At 34.1% G+C, this 15363-nt stretch overlaps 1 protein-coding gene across 1 annotated transcript in view; it reads left to right on the forward strand.

Annotated features, from left to right (window-relative positions):
• The window catches only part of CSMD3 (CUB and Sushi multiple domains 3), a 1309925-nt gene that overhangs the window by 299897 nt on the left and 994665 nt on the right, over positions 1–15363 (forward strand). Inside the window, exon 4 of the mRNA XM_043483744.1 lies at positions 2450–2644. Within this exon, the coding sequence (XP_043339679.1) occupies positions 2450–2644 (195 nt within the window). The remainder of the gene's footprint in view (positions 1–2449; positions 2645–15363) is intronic.

Consider the following 15363-nt stretch of genomic DNA (forward strand, 5'->3'; position numbering starts at 1 on the left):
AAAAGTTAAATTTGAGCATAGCAATTATTTAGAGCCTTTTTCTTTCTTTCCTTTCATTTCTACACCTAATGCTTCTTGTGAAATAATTTGGAAACTCCTTTTTCCCTAGATGTAGAAGTTCATGATAATTGAAGTCCTGACCTCAATTATTTCTTGGGGGGTGAGAGGGAAAGAATGGATTGATTCTAAAAACACAAGTGGTAGTTTCATTAAAAATATTTCCTTTTTCTTTACTGTATTCAAGGGATTGAATTCTTAACTCATTTCATCAAAACTTATTAACCTCCCCTCTCTTGCAGCAAACAGCTCATCTGTTAATCAGCTAAATTTTCTAAAAAATGAACTATTCCAAAATAAATTGTTCATTTCAAAAATATTTTGTAAAAAATGACTGAAGATTTATAGGAAATAAATGTTTTAAATTTTATCAAAAATGAACTATAGAATTTGCCTTTATTAAATGGTAAAGTGAAATATTAAAAATCATTAATCATGATTATGGATATTTAAAATATTTTGCAAATATTAGTTTACAATGTATAATTAAAGGCTAAGGTAGCTTAATGAATTACCTGTTATTTTTAGAAACCATTGATATTTAATTAATAATAGTTAAGTTCTTTGCATTTCTAGGTTTGAGAACTTTAAATAATTGCTTTAAACTGAAAGTATATACTTTATTTCTAATGTATGTAAGGAATGTTCTGGAATCTTCAATACTTCTTTTGTTGATTGACCTCATTTGAAATTCATCACTGATTTTTTCTTTTCAGTACCATTGAAAAAGTAAACAAAAAAAATTTTTTTTTTCACTTAAGAAACACTCTCAGAAGTACCATGTGCATATTATGGGTAAAAATATAAAATTTCAACTTTGTTTACTGCACTAATTATCAATAAATGATTGTTGATTTTATACAGTTGCTATTACATTTTATAAAGTTTTTTACTTTGGTTTTTTTACTTAATATTGTTATTGATATTGTCAGCATTATAGTGGTTTATAATTATTTGATTTAATGTAAAGTGATATCATCGACTTTAGTAACTGAACAAATAGGATGAATGTCAGGTTAAATTGGAAACATGCTTTATTTTTGTATTGCAGTGTCTGTTTTAGCTTTTTATTTTGCAATAATTTTAGACTTTCAGGTAAATTATGAAAATAGTACAGGGGTCCCATATATGTACACTTATCCGGCTTTCCTTAATATTAGTTAATTAATTTCCTAGTTAATTGCAATTTGTATAATACTATTAACTAAATCAAAGTTAACTTTACTCAAACTGGAATATCTTTTAGTCCATTTATTCCTTACTACTTGTATTTCTGTTGATCATGATTTGTAGTATAAATGTAAATAACCTAGTAGAAAATTTAGGAAATACTGTTCCCCCCAACTTCATTAAATTCTATAACTTCTACTTCTATAAAACTTTTCTGTTTTTTCTCTTAAAGTGAAAATGTATTTTTCTCTGAAATGAATATTATTTTTAAAAAATCTCTTATATTTGTATACTTGTATACTTTAAGCATAAACTAATAAAATAACAAAATAACAGACGAATATCAGGCAGTTTCCTGATATTTTGCATATTGATCTAATTAAAACACAACTGTATGCACTTGTTATGATAATTCTCATTATATTCTCAAGGTTAAACACATATTAGAGCTGAAATTTTAGCCCAGTCTCTTGAATTTCACAAATATGTCCATTTTTTACTGCTTTATATTTTTTTATTTAAGTGAAAAAAAGTTTCCACCTAAAATGTATATAAATATTTTCAGATGAATGTTCATGGTTTAAGGTTAAGTAGAAACATCAAAGTATTGGAGAGCATATTGATGAAACATGATTTTTATATTACTATGTTAGTAGAATGTAACATTGAATAAGCCACATAAATGATATTGCTTTTTTTAATTGTCTGTGAAATGTGATTTATTTGTTGTTTAGTTGCTCAGTTGTGCCTGACCCTTTTGCGACCCCATGGACTGTAATCCACCAGGCTCCTCTGTCCATGGGATTTCCCAGGCAAGAATATTGGAGTGGGTTGCTATGGGCTAGAACCTGGTTGTAAAGTATGAGTAATAAATATTAATTTAAAAAATTGCTACAAAAATAATATAAAATATCTAAACCCAAGGATAGAACCCAGGTGTAAAATATGAATAATAAATCCTAATTTAAACAATTGTTACAAACTTAATAAAATATATCTAAATTTTTCTAGCATGAAGATAGGCATGTGATACCTATTGAGTAAAATTTTGTTCCTTTCCCATACTTCTCTGTTGATGTAATTGAAATAGAAGACATTTCCATTATTTTGTAAATCTTCTTAAAAGGAAAAAGGAATCTGTATCTACATGTAATTTTGTAAATCTAAAACATAAAAATATGTATTAAAATAACTGTAAATTCCTTTTCCTTCTATTCTGTAGAATTGCAGAGTAGCTCTTGTGGAAATCCAGGAGTTCCACCCAAAGGTGTGCTATATGGTACAAGATTTGATGTTGGGGACAAGATCCGCTACAGCTGTGTAACTGGGTATATCCTCGATGGCCACCCGCAGCTCACCTGTATAGCCAATTCAGTCAACACAGCCTCATGGGATTTTCCTGTTCCTATCTGTAGAGGTAAAGTAAAAAGTAATGCTTATCTTTATGTTGACTGAGTATTGCTTTGCCATAATGAAAATATTTTTAAAATGAATGATATATATTTGCAAAACATATTTTGTGCTTGTTTTTTTTTATAAAATCTGAGGCTTAGAAAAAAATAAACACATACATTATGTGACAGATTAAGGAAAATACTTAAGACAACATTACTTGTGAAATAAGACAGTGGATTACATTACTATATATATGTATGTATTTATAAATACATTGTATATATGTGTCAATATTTATATTAGAAAAATATGCAGAGTTTATGATGCATAGAACTTTACACTGTCAGTCATGACTAGTTTTCATTTTGAAATATTAACTGAATTTATGACTCTCTTAAAGATTTCTGGTAGGTGAATTAGCTTGGGAATGTGTGAAACTAAGAATGCTGTATAGTTTGTTATTAATAATGATAAGGATCACTTGTATTATGGGAAAGCATAGTGATATACTAATGAGAACAAAGGTTCAAAGTACATAACCTAGAAGATAGAACATGTTCAACTTTAGTGGAATTTGTGCATGAATTTTGTTGTTGTTGTTCGACTGTTTGTGACCCCATGGACTGCAGCACACCAGGCTCTTCCATCCTCCACTACTGTCCGAAGTTTGTTCACACTCATGTTCAGTGACTCGGTGATGCTACTTAATAATCTTATCCTCTGCTGCCCTCTTCTCCTTTTGCCTTCAATTTTTCCTAGCGTCGGGATCTTTTCCATTGAGTTGGCTCTTCGCATCAGGTGGCCAAAGTATTGGAGCTTCAACTTCAGCATTAGTCCTTCCAATGAATATTCAGGGTTGATTTCCTTTAGGATTGACTCGTTTGATTTCCTCACAGTCCAAGGGACTCTTAAGAGTCTTCTCCAGCACCACAATGCAAAAGCATCAATTCTTTGTTGCTTAGCCTTCTTTATGACCCAACTCTTATATCTGTATTTAACTACTGGAAAAACCATAGCTTTGACTAGTCGGACCTTTCTCTGCAATGTGATGTCTCTGCTTTTTATATTCTGTTTTGCAGCAGTGATTTCCACCATTCTGTCTTCCAGCTTTTCCTACTTACCAGTTACTTACCAGCTTTTCCTACTCAGTTATTCTACTGTTGAATCCTTCTAGTATATTGTTAATCTCTGTTTGTTTGTTCTTTAGCTCTTCTCAGTTCAGCTCAGTTCAGTTCAGTGGCTCAGTCGTGTCTGACTCTCTGCTACCCTATGGACTATAGCACACCAGGCTTGCCTGTTCATCACCAGCTTCCCAGAACTTATTCAAACTCATATCCTTCGAGTCGGTCATGCCATCAAACCATCTAATGATGCCAGAGTCCATCATTAGTTCTTCTTGGTCTTTGCTAATCATTTCTTACATCTTCTCCATTCTTTTCCGAAATCCTGTCATTATTCTGAATTATTTTTTCTGGAAGCTTTCCTATCTCCGCTTCATTTCATTGTCTTTCTGGGAATTTATCTTGTTCCTTCATCTGGGACATAATACTATTCTTTTCATTTTAGTTAACTTTCTGTGATTGTGGTATTCATTTTGGAGGCTGCTGTCTCTGCTTTTTGATATGTTATCTTATCTAGGTTTGTCTTAGCTTTCCTTCTAGGGAGGAAGCGTATGTTAATTTCATGGCTACAGTCACCATTCACAGTGATTTTGGAGTCCAAGGAAGTAAGTTCTGTCACTTCTTCCACTTTTCCCCCTTCTATTTACCATGAAGTGATGAGAAAGGATGCCATGATCTTAGTTTTTATAATGTTGGGTTTAAGCCAGGTTTGTCACTCTTCTCTAAAAAGCCTCATCAAAAGGCTTTTTAGTTCCTCTTCACTTTCTGCTATTAGAGTGGTATCGTTGTCTCTGTCCTTTATTGTGCCCATCCTTGTATGAAATGTTCCCTTAATGCCTCCAATTTTCTATAAAAGATATCTAGTCTTTCTCATCTGTTGTCTTCCTCTACTTCTTTGCATTGTTCATTTAAAAAAAAACTTTCTTATCTCTCCTTCTATTCTCTAAATCTCTGCATTAAGTTGGATATATCTTTCCCTTTCTCCCTTGCATTCTGCTTGTGTTCTTAATTCAGCTATTTCTAAAGCCTCCCTAGACAACCCCTTTGGCTTCTTGCATTTCTTTTTTTTTTTTCAGATATTTTTTGTTACTGCTTCCTGTATAATGTTACAAACCTCCATCCATAGTTCTTCGGACACTTTGTCTACCAGATCTAATCCCTTGAATCAATTCATCATTTCCACTGTATAATGCTAAGGGATTTGATTTAGGTAATACCTGAATGGTTTAGTGGTTTTTATGTACTTGCTTCAATTTAAACCTGAATTTTGCAATAAGGAGCTCATGATCTGAGGAAGAGTCATTCTAGGTCTTGTTTCTGCTGACTCTGTAAGAATTTCTTCTTCTTCAGCTACAAGTACATAATCAATCTGATTTTAGTTTTGACCATCTGGTGACATCCATGTGTAGACTCATCTCTTGGGTTGTTGGAAATGAGTCTTTGCTATGACCAGTGTGTTCTCTTAACAAAACTTTGTTAACCTTTGACCTGCTCCATTTTGTACTCTAAGACCAAACTTGCCAGTTATTCTGATATCTCTTGCCTTCCTACTTTTGCATTCCAATCAGAAATTCTCTGGTAAAATCATGATCTCCGATCCTCCTTCCATTTTATGATCAGGTTTTGTTGTTGTTGACTTTTATGAATTCTCCTTTATATTTTGCATCAGTTCAGTTCAGTCGTTCAGTTGTGTCTGACTCTTTGCCACCCCATGAACCGCAGCACACCAGGCCTCCCTGTCCATCACCAACTCCCAGAGTCCACCCAAACCCATGTCCATTGAGTCGGTGATGCCATCCAACCATTTCATCCTCTGTCATCCCCTTCTCCTCCTTTCCTCCATCTTTCCCAGCATCAGGGTCTTTTCAAATGAGTCAGCTCTTTGCATCAGGTGGCCAAAGTTCTGGAGTTTCAGCTTCAACATCAGTCCTTCCAATGAACATCCAGGACTGATCTATCTCAGTCAGCCACTGTTTCCACTGTTTCCACTGTTTCCCCATCTACTTGCCATGAAGTGATGGGATCAGATGCCATGATCTTAGTTTTCTGAATGTTGAGCTTTAAGCCAACTTTTTCACTCTCCTCTTTCACTTTCATCAAGAGGCGCTCTTTAGTTCTTCTTCACTTTCTGCCATAAGGGTGGTGTCATCTGCATATCTGAGGTTACTGATATTTCTCCCGGAAATCTCGATACCAGTTTGTGCTTCCTCCAGCCCAGGATTTCTCTGCATATAAGTTAAATAAGTAGGGTGACAATATACAGCCTCGACATATTCCTTTTCCTATTTGGAACCAGTCTGTTGTTCCATGTCCAGTTCTAACTGTTGCTTCCTTACCTGCATAGAGATTTCTCAAGAGGCAGGTCAGGTGGTCTGATGTTCCCATCTCTTTCAGAATCTTCCACAGTTTATTGTGATCCACACAGTCAAAGGCTTTGGCATAGTCAATAAAGCAGAAATAGATGTTTTTCTGGAACTCTCTTGCTTTTCCGACGATCCAGCAGATGTTGGTAATGTGATCTCTGGTTCTTCTGCCTTTTCTAAATCCATCTTGAGCATCTGGAAGTTCACAGTTCACATATTGCTGAAGACTGGCTTGGAGAATTCTAAGCATTACTTTACTAGCGTGTGAGATGAGTGCAATTGTGCAGTAGTTTGAGCATTCTTTGGGATTGCCTTTCTTTGGAATGAAAACTGACCTTTTCCAGTCCTGTGGCCATTGCTGAGTTTTGCAAATTTGCTGGCATATTGAATGCAGCACTTTCACAGCATCATCTTTCAGGATTTGAAATAGCTCAACTGGAATTCCATCACCTCCACTAGCTTTGTTCGTAGTGATATTTCAGATAGTAAGCCCTTATTTAATGTAGGTTTGCAAATGTCTTCTCCCATTCCATTAGGTAGTGTTTTCATTTTGTTAGTCGTTTCCTTTGCTGTTCAGAGGCTTTTTAGTTTGATGTAGCCCCATTTGTTTATTTTTGCCTTCATTTCTCTTTTCTTGGAGACATATCCAGGTAGATATTGCTAAGATCGATAAACTATATACTCTCCGTGCTTTTTTCTAGTCCTTTTACAGTTTGGGGTCTTATATTCAAGTCTGTAATCTACTTTGAGTTTATGATTATATATGGCATAAAATAGTGGTCTAATTTTATTATTTCGCATTTGACTGTCCAGTTTTCACTGTGCCCTTCATTGAATGCTATCCTTTGTCAATTGTATCTTCTTTGCTCATTTGTCATAAATTAATTTTCTGTATATTTGTAGGTCTATCTGGGCTCTCAATTTTTTTCTGTTGAGCTCTAGGTATGTTTTTCTGCCAATATTATGCTACTTCAATTGTTATAGCTTTGTAATATAATTTGAAATCAGTGTGATATCTTTAGCTTTGTCATTTTTTTTGAATTGCTTTAGTCACTCTGTGTCTTTTATGGTTTCATATAAATTTTAAGACTTTTTATTCTGTTTCTGGAAAAATGTTGGAATTTTTATAGGGATTGTGTTGAATCTGTAGATTCCTCTAGTTAGCATTTTTTTTAAACAGTGTTAATTCTTCCAACATTTTAACGGCATTAATCCATAATAATGGAATATCTTTCCATTTCTGTCTTCTAGGCCTTTATTACATTGAAATACTCTCTTCTATACCTATTTTGTAGAGAGTTTTTTGTCATAAATGTGTGTTGAATCTTGTCAAATGCTTTTTCTGTATCTGTTGAGTTGAACATATGATATTTATTTTTCATTTTTTAATGTGGTGTATATGTTTATATACACACATCTGTGTGTGTGTGTGTATATATATATATATTTATATTTATATATACACATCTCAATATATATATATCACATTGATTTGCAGATGTTGACCCATCCATTCATTCCAGGAATAAATCCCGCTTGATCATGACTTATGATTTTTTAAATGCATTGTTGTATTAGGTTTAATATTTGTTGAGAATATTTACATATATCTTCATCAGATAGGTGGATCTGTAATTTTCTTTTGTGTGTGTGTAGTCATCTGGTTTTGGTATCAGGGTAATGTTAGTTTCATAAAATGAGTTAGGAAACATTCCTCTTTTATAATTTTTTCAAAGAGATGGCAAGAATCAGTATTCAGTATTCTTTTAACATTTGGTAGAATTCACCTGTAAAGCCAGTTTGGGTCTGGAATTTTGTTTTTTGTGAGATTTTTGATTACTGTTTTAATTACCTTACCAGTTTTCAATCTATTCAGATTTTTTTATTTCTTTATGATTTACTCTTGGGATATTGTATGATTCTAAGAATATATCCATTTCCTCTTGGTTGTGCAGTTTGTTGGTGTATAGCTGTTCATAGTATTCTTTTATAATCCTTTGTGTTTTTGTGATTCTGTGATATCTTTTGTTATTTCTTCCCTTTCAGTTTGGATTTTGTTTATTTGAGCCTTCTTTCTTTCTTTTTTTCCTTCATGATTCTAGCTAAAGCTTTATCTTTTCAAATTTAGCTCTTAATTACATTGATCATTTCTACTATGTTTTTAAAGTTCATTTCATTTATTTCTGCTCCAATCTATATTATTTTCCTCCTTCTAGGACTTTGTTCTTTTTTCCTAGTTCTTTTAGGTGAAAAGTTAGATTGTATATTTTAAATTTTTTCTTGTTTCTTGAGATAGATCTGTTTGACTATAAACTTTCCTCTTAGTACAACATTTGATGCATCTGATAGATTTTGTTATATTTTATCTTCTTTTCCGTTGTCACCGGGCATTTAAAAAGTAATTTTAATATAATTGTTTTATATATGTTGGTACTCCTGTGCTGGGGGTTGCATATTAATAGTCATTGTGTCTTCTTGATGAATTGTACCTTTTATCATTACACTGTGTCCATCTCTATCTCTTGTTATCATTTTTGGTTTGAATTCTCTTTTGTATCATATGAGTATGGTTGCCTGCCATTGCTTAGAGTGTTGTTTTCCATCCCTTCCCTTTATGTCTATACTCATCTTTAGAGGTGAGTTGAGTTTCCTGGAGAGCATATATTTGGGTGTTGTTTTGTATTCTATGTACTTTGTGTTATGATTGGTGAATTCAGCCCATTAACGTTAGGGTGATTATTGACAAATAAGGGCTTAGTATTTCTATATTTTTTTTTTCTGGTTGCACATTTATTTTTTTCCTATTATTTTTGTCTGTCATTTTTTTTTGGTGATTTTCTATATTTTTCTCAGTTTTCTTTTCTTTTCTTTATCTCTGCTCTAGATTTATTTTTATGGTTACCCTGAAGTTTATATAAAACATCTAGTAAATAAAATATTTGTTTTTATTAAAGTATAATTAATTTGCAGTTTTTCATGTATAAAGCAAAGTAATTCAGTTATATCTATCTATTCTTTTTCACTATAGGTTATTGTATGATAGTGAATATAGTTTCCTGTGCTATACAGTAGGTCTTTGATTATCTGTTTTATATAGTGATGTATGTCTGTTAATCACTATTTCCCAATTTATTTTTCCTCCCTTCCCCTTTAATAATGACAAGTTTGTTTTCTGTGTCTGTGAGTCTAGTTCTGTTTTGTAAATAAGTTCCTTTACATTATTTTTTTTTAAATTCCACATATAAATGATATCATATATTGGTCTTTCTCAGTCTGACTTACATCATTTAATATAATAATCTCTAGGCCCATTGATGTTCTACAAATGACATTATTTCATTCTTTTCAATGGCTGAGTAACATTCCATTATACATGTTAATATAATATTTTATATGTATGTATATGAATATGTGTGAATTTATATGTATGTATGCTGTATGCAGTGTCTGCTTTATGCATTCACTTGTTGATGGACACTAGGATTGGTTCCATTTCTTGGCACTAGTAAATAGTGCTGCTGTGAACTCTGGGGTACGTATATCTTTTTGAATTAGAGTTTTAATCTTTTCTGGGTATATGCCTAGGAGTGGGATTATTGGATTATATGGCAGCTCTATTTTTAGTATTTTATGGAACCTCCATACTGTTCTTCACAGTGGCTGCACCAATTTACATTCCCGTTTACCTTGTGTGAGGGATCCCTTTTCTCACGTCGTCTCCAGAATTTATTAATTTTGGACTTTTTGATGATGGCCATTCCAACAAGGTGTGAGAAATTTAGTTTTCATGTGCCTTTTCATGTGCCTATTGGCCATCTGTATGTCTTCTTTGGAGAAATCTCTATTTAGGTTTTCTGTGCATTGTTTTTTTTTTTTTTTTTTTAATGTTGAGTTCTATAAGCTGTTGGTATATTTTAGAAATTAACCCCTTTTTGGTTGCATTGTTTGCAAGTATTCTCTCCCAGTTTGTAAGATGTCTTTTCATTTTGCTTATAGTTTCCCTTGCTGTATAAAGGCTTTTAAGTATAATTAATAATATTTCTGATTTATTTTTGCTTTTGTTTTCTTTACCCTATGAAACAGATGCAAAAAAAAAATGTTGCTGTACTTTGTATCAAAGATTGTTTTGCCTATGTTTTTGGTAGAATTTTTATAGTATCCAGTCTTACATTTAGATCTTTAATAGATTTTAAGTTTACTTTTATATATGGTGCTATGTTCTAATCTCATTCATTTATGCATAGCTGTTCAGTTTTTGTATAACTGCCTATTGAAGAAACTGTCTTTTCTCTGTCATATAGTCTTGCCTCCTTTGTCATAGGTTAATTGACTATAATTGTGGGCGTGTTTCTGGTCCCTTTTCCATTCATCTATGTGTCAGTTTTTGTGCAAGTGCTATACTGTTTTGATGACTGCAGCTTTGCAATATAGCCTGACGTCAGGGAGCATGATTCTTTTTTTTTTTCTTTAGGGAGCATGATTCTGACAGTTCTGTTCTTTTTTGAGATCGTTTTGGCTATTGAGGGTCTTTTAGGTTTCCATACAGATTAAACAATTTTTGTTCCAGTTCTGTGAAACACACTATTTATAATTTGATAGATACTGCATTTAATTTGTAGGTTGCCTTGGATAATGTGATCATTTTAATAATACTGATTCTTCCAGTCCGAGAACATGGTATATCTTTTCATTTGTTTATGTGACCTTCAATTTCTTTCATCAACATCTTATAGTTTTTGCAGTACAGTTCTTTTGTGCCCTTAGGTAGGTTTATTTGTAGGATTTTCTTCTTCTTCTTTTTTTTAGTGGAGTGTAATTACACTCATCTCACAGACTAGTAAAGTAATGCTCAAAATTCTCCAAGCCAGGCTTCAACAATACGTGAACTGTGGACTTCCATATGTTCAAGCTGGATTTAGAAAAGGCAGAGGAACCAGATATCAAACTGCCAACATCCACTGGATCATCGAAAAAGCAAGAGAGTTCCAGAAAAACATCTATTTCTGCTTTATTGACTACGCCAAAGCCTTTGACTGTGTGGATCACAATAAACTGTGGAAAATTCTGAAAGAGATGGGAATACCAGATCACCTCACCTGGCTCTTGAGAAATCTCTATGCAGGTCAGGAAGCAACAGTTAGAACTGGACATGGAACAACAGACTGGTTCCAAATAGGAAAAGGAGTATGTCGAGGCTGTATATTGTCACCCTACTTATTTAACTTATATTCAGAGTACATCATGAGAAATGCTGGGCTGGAGGAATCACAAGCTGGAATCAAGATTTCTGGGAGAAATATCAATAACCTCAGATATGCAGATGACACCACCCTTATGGCAGAAACTGAAGATGATCTAAAAAGCCTCTTGATGAAAGTAAAAGAGAGTGAAAAAGCTGGCTTAAAGCTCAACATTCAGAAAACTAAGATCATGGCATCTGGTCCCATTACTTCATGGCAAATAGATGGGGAAACAGTGGAAACAGTGTCAGACTTTATTTTTTGGGGCTCCAAAATCACTGCAGATGGTGATTGCAGCCATGAAATTAAAAGACACTTACTCCTTGGAAGGAAAGTTATGACCAATCTAGATAGCATATCAAAAAGCAGAGACATTACTTTGCCAACAAAGGTCCGTCTAGTCAAGGCTCTGGTTTTTCCAGTGGTCATGTATGGATGTGAGAGTTGGACTGTGAAGAAAGTTGAGTGCCCAAGAACTGATGCTTTTGAACTGTGGTGTTGGAGAAGACTCTTGAGAGTCCCTTGGAGTGCAAGGAGATCCAACCAGTCCATCCTAAAGGAGATAAGTCCTGGGTGTTCATTGGAAGGACTGATGTTGAAGCTTAAACTCCAGTACTTTGGCCACCTCATGCAAAGAGTTGACTCATTGGAAGAGACCCTGATGCTGGGAAAGATTGGGGGCAGGAGGAAAAGGGGACGGCAGAAGATGAAATGGTTGGATGGCATCACCGACTCGATGGACATGGGTTTGGGTAGACTCCATGAGTTGGTGATGGACAGGGAGGCCTGGCGTGCTGCAATTCATGGGGTCACAAAGAGTGGACATGACTGAGCGGCTGAACTGAACTGAACTGAAATGCTTTCTACTGTTGTGTTACCTCCTGCTGTACAACAAAGTGAGTCAGCTGTATATATACATATTTCCCATCCTCTTGATCTCCCCTCCCATCCCCCAGCATAGCACTCCTCTAGGTCATCACAGAGCACTGAGCTGAGTTCCATGTACTACACAGCAGCTTCCCACTATCTCTTCTACAGATGGTAGTGAATATATGTCAATCCTAGTCTCTCAATTCTTCTCACCCTCTCCTTCCCCCCGGGGCCATAAGTCTTCTCTATGTTTGCATCTCTATTCCTGCCCTGAAAATATATTCACCAGTACCATTTTTCTAGATTCCATATCTATGTATGTTAACATATGATGTTTGTTTTTCTCTTTCTTACTTATTTCACTTTGAGGAATAGATTCTCGGTTTATCTACCTCACTACAAAGGACCCAACTTCATTCCTTTTTATGATTGAGTAATATTCCTTTATATATATATATGTACCACTTCTTCTTTATCCATTCATCTGTTGATAGACATTTAACTTGATTGCATGTTCTGGCTATTGTGAATAGGGCTGCAGTGAACATTATGGTCCATGTGCCTTTTTGAATAATGGTTTTCTCAGGTTTTATGCCCAGTAGTGGGATTGCTGGGTCATATGGTAGTTCTATTTTTAGTTTTTTAAGGAAACTCTATACTGTTCTGCATGTTGGTTTTATCAATTTACATTCCCACCAACAGTGCAATAGTGTTCACTTTTCTCCACGCCCTCTCTAGCACTTAGTGTTTATAGGTTTTTTTGATGCTGTCCATTCTGACCAGTGTGAGGTGATGCCTCATTGTGATTTTGGTTTGCATTCCTCTGATGGTTAATGATGTTGAGCATCTTTTCATTAGCCTGTTGGCCACCTGTATTATCATCTTTGAAGAAATGTCTATTTAGGTCCTCCGCCCATTTTTTTATTAGCTTTTTTTTTTCCTTTTTGGATATTGAGCTGCATGAGCTGCTTGTGTATTTTGAAGATTAATCCTTTATCAGTTGCATTGTCTGCAAATATTTTCTCCCATTCTGAGGGTTTTTGTTTCATCTTGTCTATGGTTTCCTTTGCTTTGCTACAGCTTTTGAGTTTAATTAGGTCCCATTTATTTATTTTTGTGTTTATTTTCATTACTCTAGGAGATGGATCAAAAAGGATCTGCGGTTTAGGTCACAGAGTGTTCTGACTATATTTTCCCTAAGAGTTTTATAGTGTCTGGCCTTATTTTTAGGTCTTTAAATCATTTTGAGTTTGTTTTTGTGTATGACATTAGAAAGTATTCTGATTTCATTCTTTTACACGTAGCTGTCCAGTTTTCACAGTACCACTTATTGAACAAGCCGTCTCTTCTCCATTTTATATTCTTTCCCCCTTTGTTAAAGATTAGTTGACCACAGGTGCATGGGTTTATCTCTGGACCTTCTATCCTGTTCCATAGATCTGTATTTCTGTTTTTCTGCCAGTACTATGCTGTCTTGATTACTGTATTCTAAAGTCAGGAAGCCTTGATGTAGTGGTAAATGGCATAATTTTCTTAATTTCTCTTTCTGCCATTTTGTTGTTAGTGTGTAGAAATACAACAGACTTCTTTATATTAATTTTGTGGCCTGTAACTTTACCTGATTCATTGATGAGTTCTAGTAATTTTCTGGTAGTATCTTTAGGATTTTCTGTGTATAATTTAACTTGCAAACAGTGACAGTTTTACTTCTTCCTTTCCAATTTGGTGTCCTTTTTATTTCTTTTTCTTTGATTACTGTCACTAGAGCATCCAAAACTATGTGGAATAAAGTTGGTGTAAGTGATAATTTTTGTTTTGTTCCTGATCTTAGAGGCAATGCGTTCAACTTTTCAACAATACATATGATGTTAGCTGTGGATTTGTTGTATGTGGCCTTTATTATGTTGAGGTTTTTTCCCTCTATGCTTACTTTTTGGATAGTTCTTGTCATAAATGGATGTTGAATTTTACAGAAGCTTTTTATACATCTATTGAGATGCTCATATGACTTATTCTTCTATTGTTTAATGTGATGTGTCAACTGATTAATTTATAGATATTGAAAAATCCTTGCAACCCTGGGATAAAGCTCACTTGGTCATGGAATATGATCCTTTTGATGTGTTGTTAGATTTGGTTAGCTAGTATTTTGTTGAGGATTCTTGCACCCATGTTCATCAGTTATATTGCCTTATAATTGTAATATTCTCTGGAGAGATTATATGCTGGGACACAAGCAAGCCTTGATAAGTTTTAGAAAACAGAAATTGTATTAAGCATCTTTTGTGACTGTAACACTATGAGATTAGAAATGAACTGCAAGGAAAAAGTTTTAAGAAAGCCACAAATACATGGAGGCTAGAAACTATGCTACTAAACAACCATTAGATCACTGAAGAAATGACAAGGAAATAAAAAATACTTAAGAGACAAATTAAAATGAAAACCTGATGATCTAAAACCTATGGAAACAGCAAAAGCGGTTCTTGCTTACCTTAGGAAACCAGAAAAACTTCAAATAAACTGCCTAATGTTACACCCAAAGCAACAAGAGAAAGAAAAACAAAACTCAAGGTTGGTAGAAGGAAATAAATCATAAAGATTAGAGCAGAAATAAATGAAATAGAGACTAAAAAAGAAATAAAGAAATAGTATAAAAGAACAACATAACTAAAAGCTGGTTCTTTGAAAAGAGCACAAAATTAAGAATCCTATAGCCAGACTCATCAAGAAAAAAAGGGAGAGGACCCAAATCAACAAAATTGGAAATGAAAAAGGAGAGGTAAAAACTGACATAACAGAAGTTGCATGAGACTATTATAAGCAACTTTATGCCAGTAATGTGCCTATATGCAAAATGCTGGGCTATGTGAATCACAGGCCGGAATCAAGATTTCCAGGAGAAATAACTACAATCTCAGATATGCAGATGATACCACTCTAATGGCAGAGAGCAAAGAGACTAAGAAGTCTCTTGATGAGAGTGAAAGAGGAAAGTAAAAAAGCTGGCTTAAAACTCAACATTCAGAATATGAAGACCATGGCATCTGTTCTCATCTCTTCATGGCAAATGATGAGGAAAAATTGGAAACAATGGCAGATTTTATTTTCCTGGGCTCCAAAATCACTGAGGATGGTGACTGCAGC

The sequence above is a fragment of the Cervus canadensis genome, chromosome 12 (genome assembly GCF_019320065.1).
Source record: "Cervus canadensis isolate Bull #8, Minnesota chromosome 12, ASM1932006v1, whole genome shotgun sequence".
Lineage (NCBI taxonomy): Eukaryota > Metazoa > Chordata > Mammalia > Artiodactyla > Cervidae > Cervus > Cervus canadensis.